Source organism: Lactuca virosa, chromosome 7 (genome assembly GCF_052849685.1).
Source record: "Lactuca virosa cultivar CGN04683 chromosome 7, Lactuca_virosa_CGN04683_v6, whole genome shotgun sequence".
Taxonomy (NCBI): domain Eukaryota; kingdom Viridiplantae; phylum Streptophyta; class Magnoliopsida; order Asterales; family Asteraceae; genus Lactuca; species Lactuca virosa.
The window spans coordinates 62318978-62329667 of record NC_136432.1 but is presented as its reverse complement, the minus strand read 5'-3'; the positions used below and the strand labels follow the sequence as shown (position 1 = coordinate 62329667).

The 10690-nt window shown below is 33.7% G+C and overlaps 2 protein-coding genes across 2 annotated transcripts; both read right to left on the bottom strand.

Annotated features, from left to right (window-relative positions):
* Window positions 1-2854: 2854 nt before the first annotated feature.
* LOC145126711 (uncharacterized) lies at window positions 2855-4175 on the bottom strand. Its single transcript, XM_079062021.1, has 3 exons — window positions 3978-4175; window positions 3413-3589; window positions 2855-3091 (listed from the first exon to the last, which is right to left on the bottom strand). The coding sequence occupies exons 1-3, from the start codon at window positions 4173-4175 to the stop codon at window positions 2855-2857; spliced, it is 612 nt and encodes a 203-aa protein (XP_078918147.1).
* A 4642-nt stretch (window positions 4176-8817) lies between these two features.
* Window positions 8818-10224, bottom strand: LOC145126710 (uncharacterized). The gene has a single exon (XM_079062020.1). The coding sequence runs from the start codon at window positions 10222-10224 to the stop codon at window positions 8818-8820; it is 1407 nt and encodes a 468-aa protein (XP_078918146.1).
* Window positions 10225-10690: the final 466 nt, after the last annotated feature.

Below are 10690 nucleotides of genomic sequence, written 5' to 3'. Positions count from 1 at the left end.
TTGCGAGGAGGTCGTCTCCGGAATCGACAAGGCCGAAGCAGTGAAGGTTGGAAGAATCCGTGAAGCCCTCTTCCTGATCTGATGGTGATGTGTGAAGGGGGAAAATAGACCTATCAACGTATGAGGAATCAGAGCTATCTAAAGGAAACTATATCTAAAGTAGCACCTCCGTTCCGATCGAGGAAACACACATTTACGACGCCACATCTTTTGTTTTCTGGGAATCGCTCTTTCGGTGCCACCAGAAGCAATTCGTTGCTTCCTCGAGAACTCCGTTCAGTTACTAGAACACTCATAATCAGGAACAACACGAATCTTGCTCAGGTTTTTAGCTTTCTCATGCTATTTGATTCATTTTGATATTTCGTTTTATAAGCTTTACATACTGTGGATTCTAACGGGTAGGGGTTATATGTATGATTTGAGGAATAGTAGTAGTGTGATTTTAAGGAGTTTTAACAAAGCAAAAATAGCTGAGATATCGATTGAATGATCAATGATGATATATTGACTGGTTTTTGCTCCTTATAAAGGCTTACAAAGATACATCGAGGACTGAACAAAGCTACACAAAAGCATCGACTTTTTTGGCTCCTGCAAAACCATTGTTGAATTTCGTTGGTAGCAATTTTCTTCCATTAGGTAATGCAATCTGCTTTTGTGTAACTGGATTATTTTTGTATCTATGACAGTGTTTTACAAAATACTAGAAGAGAGGGTCTGAAAAAAAAGACAAACTTAAAGCTTTTATGTAGCTTCAATCAAGCTTTTGTCAACTTCACTGAATGATTAATGCCCACTGATACTTGGTTTCTTAATTAACATGATGCAACTCTTATTAGTGGAGTAACATTAGGCCTCATAAACCCTAGTCTTGGATGCCTTGCTCACAAATATCATGTAGCAAAATTTAGCACTTGTGGGATATTTCTCATATCAGGTTATTACTTGAAAGAAAGTCATGCTTTAAGTGAAGAAGTAGGTGCAGCTGTTGCAGCATGGCTAGTTGGACTTTATGGGCTTGTATGAACTAAAATTTATAAAATTTCCATCAAATTTATAGGTTCATTCTTTTCACTCCCCCTTTTTTAATAACCATAGGAAATTAGACAAATTTAAATATTTTGAAATCATCACAGGCTTCTATTCTGTTGTTGACTCCCCTTTTTTCAAAAATCACCCTGCAAATTCACCTTCAACCTCAAATTAACAATCTTTTGGTGAAATTTGTGATAGAGCTTATTATGATGCATAACAGGTGTTTGTGGAAGTTCCTAAAAAATAATCTGACCAGACCATGTGGTATTCATTCTGTCAGATTTACTAAATTTTTGTGTTATTTATTTGCTATGTAAAAGCATTCTCAGAGAATATTATTCTTACATGATTTGATTCATGGCAGTTATTTTCGTAAAATGTCTAATTTCATTGATGATCAAGGGCTTGAAGATTAGATGATGGCTGAACAATTGTCACTGGTCTTCACAAAGGAAAGAACTATTTTTCTGATAGAATAATCTACAATAGAATGATAGGAGTATATGTAATAATATATTATGCTAGAATATTCAGGTCGAATAATATACAAAGGTTTGTTTGTTATTAGTGAGTATTTCATTGTCATAGACTATTATATAAAGTTTTTACTTTTTTAAGAATGTAATGAAAATTTTGAAGTTGTATCCAAAAATTTGTTATTAGTCCGTGTTGGCGTTCTCATAGAATATCATTCTAATAGAAATATTCATCCTGAAATTCCTAGAGAATATGATTCTAACATAATGTCATTCTAACAGAATAAAATCGTGTTTAATTATAAAAATTACGTTACAATTAAAATTAAAGTAATTAAAAAAAATTAGAATTTTAAAATCAAGAGAGTTAATTATCCCAAAAAATATGGAATTTTCCTTTTTTAAATTTATCTCAATTGTCTAAAATACCCTTAGAATGAAATTAGATGGTATTTTCAATTATCTTTAATTTAATAATATGTATTAATAACTTTCTTAAAATAAGTAAAATGATTGGCCCACATTTATGCATACAATAACACAATAATTACTTTGAATAGAATAACCTAAGTCTATATATATATATATATATATATATATATATATATATATATATATATATATATATATATATATATATATATATATATATATATATATATATATATATATATATATATATACAACTTTGTCCAATAGGACAAGTAAAAGTAGTTAAGGAAGAAGGTTGATTTCTTAGTTGGTTTTGTTCGCTTCTTATTTTGCCACAAATTATAGAGTTGCTATTTTTAATTTGTTCTTTGTAATTAAAGCAAATTAAGTTTACTAGGACAACACATTTAGGACTAAGTTTAGTGTTAATTTAATGCAAGTGGAGCCTTTTCACATGTGTTCACAAGTTGAATTCTAAATCAAATATATATTGTATTGTTTCTCTTACGTTTTAAATATGATTTTTATATTATTGGCAATGTATCTTTAATACGAGTTAATGTGGTTTGTTTTGATAGATGTATTTGCAATGACTACGGGATGTGAGTATTTTATACTATGTGTATAGTATGTTGAGTGTTAAAACGTGGATGAACAATGACAAAAATATGGTGTAGTTTATCATGGTTTTAAAAGGTTGTGTTGTTGATTTTAGTGTCACGAGACATTTTTATGTAATTGGAACTGATCTAAAATTCAATGGTATCAAGAACAAAATTATTGTTGATGTATTTCTCTCTAACTCTTGGAAACGAAATACAAAGCGGAATAAATACAATGAGACATAACAAACTAAGCTAAACAATAGGAGACGATAAATACGTAAACTAAGCTATTATTATCTTATCCTATACTCCCCCTCGAGATGAAGCATGAAGATTATTTATGCCCATCTTGCCAAGAAGAAAATGAAATTGATTTGTCCCAAGTCCTTTTGTCAGCAGATTTGCAATCTGCATTTTGCTGTCAACCTTCATTAAGATAATTTCTTGAGTAGCAACTCTTTCACGAACAAAAAAGCAATCCATCTCAACATGCTTTGTTCGTTCATGAAAGACATGGTTGTTTGCAATGGGACGAGCAGCCTGGTTGTCACAAAACAAAACTGTCGGAGAATCAATGACAACTTGTAGGTCCTTAAGAAGCCATCTAACCCACAAAATCTCACTCACAGTTGAGGTCATGGCTCGATATTTAGCTTCAGCGGAAGAATGAGACACAACTTATTGTTTCTTGGTTTTCCAAGAGATTAGAGCACCTACAAGCATAAGAAGATAACATGTTCTTGATCGTCTCGTATATGGACATCCTATCCAGTCCGAATCACAAAAGACAGTTAAAACAGGTTCTCCAACATGTGGAAAAAGAATGCCCTGTCATGGTGTCCTTATTAAAAAATGTAGTACCCTGGTAACAGCTTGCATGTGACTAACTCGAGGTTCACTTACAAATTGACTCAAAACATTGACAACATAAGTGACATTAGTATGGGTGGCTTGAAGATAGATGAGATGACCAACAAGTCTTCTATACACACCAGCATCAACTCGATCTTCCTTTTCCCTTAAATCGAACTTTAAGTTCTGCTCAATAGGAAATGAGATCGGTTTACATCCCAACATCCCACTGTCCTTGAGAATGTCCAAAATATACTTTCATTGACTTAACACCAAGCCATCAAAAGTTTTTCCACTTCTATACCAAGAAAGTACGTTAGTTGCCCAAAGATCTTTAATACTAAAGACTTCATCAAGCTGTGTTTTTGTTTGTTTAATCTGATCCAGATCATTCCCTGCTATGATGACGTCATCCACATAAATTAAGATGATAGTGTGAACCCCTTCTTGATATTGTAAGAATAAAGAATTATATGGTTTGGATTGGCGACCGCAAAAGAAACCTCGTGAACTTGTGATACCAGTTGCGAGAGGCATGTTTTAACCGATAAAGTGACATGTGCAACAGACAAACACGAGCATCACCTACTTTAGAGAATCCTTGAGTAACTTTCATATACACCTCTTCATCTAAGTCTCCATGTAAGAAAGTGTTGTTGACATCAAATTGATGAACAAACCAATTCTTCTTTGCAGCTACCGACAATAGAGTATGCATAATGACTAGCTTTGCCACCGGTGCAAAGGTGTCGTGATAGTCCACTCCCTCCATATGTGTAAACCCCTTCACCACTAGTTTGGATTTGTATCGTTCCACCTCGCCATTTGGCTTGTATTTAATCTTATAAACCCACTTAGAATCAATAGCTCGTTCCCTTTTTGGAAGATTAATGAGGGTCCAAGTTCCATTTTTTCTCTAAGGCTCCTATTTCTTGTTGCATGGTATGTCGCCACCTTTCATCATGCGAAGCTTGATTAAGGGATCGAGGCGCATCATTTTAAGTGATGGCTGTTAAGTAAGCTTTATGATTTGCAGAAAAATTTTCATGAGAGAAAAAGTTAGAAAGAGGGTGTATTGTCGAGGCTTCTTCATTGGAATCGGGTTGTCGATGGTTGATCGAATGACATAGTTTTACAACATAATCCTAGAATCTTAGTGGCTATGATTTCGTTCTTGTGCTTCTCGTTAAGTTTTTTCCTTCAGATTCATCATCGTGTGAATCTTGTTGCGTAAGATCTGTTGTATCATCTTGTGTATTGATTTCATCGTGACTCGACTCCCCCCATTGAACATTTCATTATTATGGTCATTTTGATCATGAACAATGAAATCAACATGATCGTCGTGGATTCATTCATTCATCGGAATGGTATCCAAAGTCTCGTTGACGTGATATTCTTCACAACATGTATCGTTACGAAGTTTGGCCGGTTCATCATCTTTATTATAATGATCAAATTTTTAATTCCTGAATGGAAGATTGGTTTCATGAAATAAAACATGCCTAAGAACACACCGAGCTTTCCTCTTTTTTCAAACTGGTCTCCTTTTGTATATGTATTCTTGTAGTAGACTAAGCAACCAAAAACCCTCATATGATCATATTGAAGCTTTTGGTTCCAAACAATTTCGTAAGGGATTTTGTTTTTAATTACCTTAGATGGAAGCCTATTGATTATGTAGGCTGGAGTCAATATGCATTCTCCCCAAAATCTTTTTGGGAGATTTTCTTCAAAACGAATGGCATGGGCCGTCTCAAGAAAATTTATGCTTTGTTTCAACCACACTGTTTTGTTGCGGTGTATGAGGACAAGTCGTTTCTAACAAGATTCTATGTTCATTGTAGAACTGAAGCATATGATTGGAAGTAAACTCAGCACCATTGTCACTTCTAACAGTTTTGATGTATTTTCCAAATGGAACGATCACCAATTTGTGAAAGTCAACAAGGCATATATTAGCATCGCTTTTATTTTTGATAAGAAAAACCCAAACGACCCTACTAAAATCATCTACAATAGTAAGAAAGTAGTTTCCTTTTGTATAGGAAGGTACTCGATATCCACCACTAGTACAAAAATGACCTACGGTCACACTTTCCGAAAAACGGGCTGTGACAATTTTTATTAAAAGTGTGGCCAAAGGTCACTAAAAAAATTTAGAGACTATTTTTGGATACATTTAAATTAGTTTGTGTGGCCATTATATAGATAATCAAAACTTTAACCACACTTAATTATACCAAATGTGACAAATATTAGTCACACTCGACCACTGAGGCCATAGGTCACAATCAGCCACAGGTATCAATTAAGATTGTCATACTTTTTTTTATGAGAGACAGTAGATAAACGTATCGTGACATGAGTTAGTTCTATGTGTGTTTATAACATGGTGCCTTTTTAGCCACATATTAGACAAAGTAGCTAAAAGGTGATACATATGGTCACACTAAATATTTGTGTGTCCATAGGGCGGTTCTATACTAGTTGTACTTAGTTAACGCAAGAAAATAAAACAAGTTAGTATTGGTTACTTATGGTCATGTACCTTTTATTATGTGTGTCAAAATATTATGAATTGACTTTAAGAATAAACAAATATTGTGTGTGTAGGTAGCATTTAGTTACGATTACAGCTATTATATGTGTCTATATGTAAATATAGACACATATGTAATGTTTATTCTGGTTGTACTATTGTATTTGGAAGACTCTTAAATTTGACCATATTTATCTTTGATATCATTTGACAGAATAAAAAATGAACAAAAAGTTCAATCATGGCATTTTACAAAAGTACATTGCTTTTTTTTGCAATTATAGGGTTGTATAAATTAATGAAAAAAATTGAATGGCAGTTTTGTAAAGTTAGAAACAATTTCTGAAAAAACCAAAAAAAACTAAAAATAATAAAAACAAAAACAAATAACAATATAGTTGTATTGAATAAGAGCTATAAGAAAGGACCAAATTGCCCTTTTTGTCATCTATTTTTTTAATTGCACTAGATCAAACACCATTAAAAATGAAAAGAATACAACTTATTTTAACTGAATAGTATGATAAATAAATGAAAATAATACAACTTTGTCTAACATTGCATAACGAAAGTACATTACTATAACATGCAGTTTATGTTATAACATGTCATCCACCATTACAGTAAAAAACTAAAAAAATAACTTTGAGTTATAACAATATTACACCAGAATAGTTTGATGGTATAATATGGTATAAAAAATATTAAGGAAAGTACATCGTCATTTTTTGTCATTTTCTTATTCTGCACGTAACGTTAGGATCAAGGTTTGGCATTTCCCTTCTACAAACAAAAATAAAGATCATTAAATGTTAAAAGAAGGAAAAATATTATTGCTACAAATGTAATTCATAACATTAAGAAACACATACCGTACGTATAAGAATACCATGACAATCAGTACGAAAGTAATCATTTTCCTTCTGCAACTCAAGTGTGTCTACACGTGGAAATATATTATCATTATGAGGAACTACAATACTAAATTCTTCATCTACATCTTCATATGTATCTCTGTAATTTTTGGGAGGTGTATTGAACACAATAGACATTTTTTGATCGAGCGGGTCTGTCACATAAAATACTTGTTGTGCTTGTGAGGCCAATATGAAGGGATCACCTTTATGGCCTAATATTTTTAGTTCAACTAGTATGTACCCCAATTTATCCCTTTTTACCCCATTTCTATTGTCAACCCAGTCACACATGAAAATTGGAATTCGTTTAAAATGATAATCTGGTACCCATATCTCTTGTAAAACACCATAATAAGTGTTTTTGGCGTATGTTACAACTTCTTTACTGATGTGTGTGTCAGTTGCAACGACACTAACCCCTTTGTTTTGGTAAACTTTAACTTCACGAGCTTTTGTATGAAAAGTATATCCATTGATAGCATATACATCATATTTAATAATGTTCTTATTGGGTCCATGTGAAATCCATGTCATTGTCTCTGTTATACTTTCTCTACAGCCCCCTAACTCTCTCTTTACCTGAATTGTAATTAGATATTGAATTTAAGATATAAAGAAATACATAACAAAGAACACAACATATATGAAATGAATATACCTCCTTTCGTAACCAATGACCAAATGTATTACTGTGCTCTTGTTCTAGTTGTGCCTTTCGTTTAGTAGGGTGTTGATGTTGCAAAAAAATCCATGTGTCGTCTGTCAATACGTTAATGTTAATATTATAACAAAAAAAACATACATGTAAAAAAAACTTACTTGATATACGGGAGTACTTCAGATGTATTTTGTAATACAAAGAAATGTGCTTTGCTGAATAGTTCTGCAGAAACTTCTACCGATTTAGCAGCTGATAGAGGAGTATCGTCCGTAATAGAACTACTATCTACACCTATCTGAATTCCACATGTGTTATGATTGTCAGGTGGAATACCAACAGTATCCATCTTTTTGAGGAATTCACTAAAAAACTCAATCGTCTCTTCTGCAACATTCTCTTCTGCAATGCATCCTTCTGGTCTATTTTTGTTTCGCACGTGCCCCTTAATAACCTTCATAAACCTTTCGAACGGGTACATCCATCTAAAGAATATTGGACTGCATAATTTTACTTCCCTAGTTAGATGAACGGTTAAATGAATCATCACATCAAAAAATGATGGTGGAAAGTGTTTCTCAAGAAGGCATAAGGTTACACATAACTCCTCTTGCAACTTATCGAGCTCATCCAGTTTGATTTCTTTGCTACATATTGATTTGAAAAAGAAACAAAACCTTGTAATAGCAACTCTGGTGGGTGGATACATAATAGATCGAATTGCTATGGGCAAAAATTGTTGCATGAGCGTGTGATAGTCATGTGATTTTAGTCCGATCAACTTCCTATCCTTCAGACTCACCAAACTAGAAAAATTAGAACAATACCCTTGAGGAACCCTTAAGTTGTATAAAGTCTCACAGAATTTGTCTTTTTCCTCTTTTGTCAATGTACAACCTGCTACGGGAAGTGTTGTGTTGTTCCCTTCTATCTTAGGATGCAGCTCTGGTTTTAAACCATAATGAACCAAATCAAATCGAGCTTTATAACCATCTTTCGTCTTCCCGGGAACGTTCAACACAGTTTCGGTTAAACTCTCGCCCACGTTCATTTCGACATGCATAAAATCTATACAATGTGGAATCAAATTGTCGCGCCAATACCTTAGCTGTCTATACCATATATTGAATTTCTTCCAGTATGTATTATTTTGCTGGCCCACATCTGAAGTACCCACTTGGCGTGATTTTCTCTTTTTTTATTAATCTTCCCACCTCTTCCAGTTGTAGATTGTTGGATTTCTGCCTCCTTACCCTTAGACACCTTTCCCCATTTATTAATTATAAAATTGACCTTGTTATATACTTCCTCCCCATTCATAGGTTCTGGAGAGGGTGAGAACTCTTGTTGTCCATTGAATGTCTTTTTTTTGTCTTCTGAACGGGTAATCATACGGTAGAAATCGTCTATGACCAGCATAACTCTGCTTATTCGATTCAGGGAGTCTAATGCAGTGTGTTTCTTCGCCACACACAACACAACCCTGAAATCCGCTGTATGGACAACCACTTAATGTACCTAGAGCAGGATAATCATTAATAGTCCATAACACTACTGCACGTAGTTTAAACTGCTCTTGTGGATATGCATCATATGTTTCAACTCCAATATCAAATAATAATTGCAGATCATCAATAAAAGGTGCTAGGAACACATCAATATCGTTTCCTGGTGTTCCCGAAATCAATAACGAAAGCATGATGAATTTTCTCTTCATACACAACCATGGTAGAAGGTTGTAAATGGCATTTAAAATAGGCCACACACTATGATCCCAATTTCCTCTATTCACATCGACCCCGTCAGCCGAAATGCCTAGCCGCAAATTTCTTTGCTCGCTAGCAAAGTCAGGATATTTGTCATCAATGGCAGCCCATGCTGGTGAATCAGCTCGGTGACTTAAAACACCAATATCCACCTTTCTGTCTGTTGCGTGCCATATTAAATCTTTTGTAGTAGTCTTAGACTGAAAAAGTCGCTTCAAGCGAGGAATAATTGGAAAGTACCATAAAACTTTTGCAGGAATATTCTTGTAAATTTTATTTTTTTGTTCATCAACCTTCCATCTTGATTTACCACAAGTAGGACCTGCTTCCACGTCTGTGTATTCGTTTCTGTAAAGTATAAAGTTGTTGACACATGCATATATCTTAGTATACCCTGAACCCATTGCCTTGAATGCTTTTTTGGCCTCGTATGTACTACTGTACATTTCGTTACCTTCTCGTAACATATTTTTGATCAAAACCAATAATTCTGTAAAGCACTTATCTGATACTCCATACTTACTCTTCAAGTTGAGTAGTTGTATGATTGCAGATAATTTTGTGAAATTAGGACACCCTTTATATAGGGGCTTTTCGACATCTTCTATCAGTTCTCTAAACTTCTCAGGGTTCCCAATAAATTTTTCTTCTATATCTTCAACCATCTCTACTGTTTCTGCAGCATCTGCTGGCATTTCTGTGTTCATGTTCGTGGAATCAACAACGTATGACGTGTCCATGTCAAAATTATGTTCATATATATAATTTCTGGGTGGTTCCTCTGTTTCTCCATGCTTATTCCAATTTGTGTATGTTTGATCAATTCCATTCCTGAATAGGTGATCATCTACCACATCCACTGAATGAGATATGTGGTTTACACACTTGACACATGGACATGGAATTCTTATCTTTTTTTTGGTATCTACATGATCCATATTTTTAGAAATCTTGTAATTGTGCATATTTCAAAAATTCTGCAACACCCTTTACATACGTTTTTGATGTTCTGTAGGCTCCCATCCAAGACTTATCCATATTCAGTTTATAACAACATCAACAAGGAATATATGTTTCTTGTTCATTGAAGCATTTTAACAAACAATTGGTGTGCATAAACGAAAAAGATCACATTACAAATAAATCCAATAACTGGAAACCAAATACTTGTTAATTCAAGAATATATAATGATACATGACCAAACAAAATAGCAAAGATTCATATTATGAAGGTAATTGTTTTTTATGTCCCTGTATAAATTAATGTAGTATGTGTACCTGTATGAATTTCATGTTGAAGTATCAATTCCTGGTTGAAGTATAAACGTAGTTGCAATGCGTTTGTAGTAAGCAGAGAATGATTCGATGGGAATGCATATTGTCTAAAAATTCATATTTACGCAA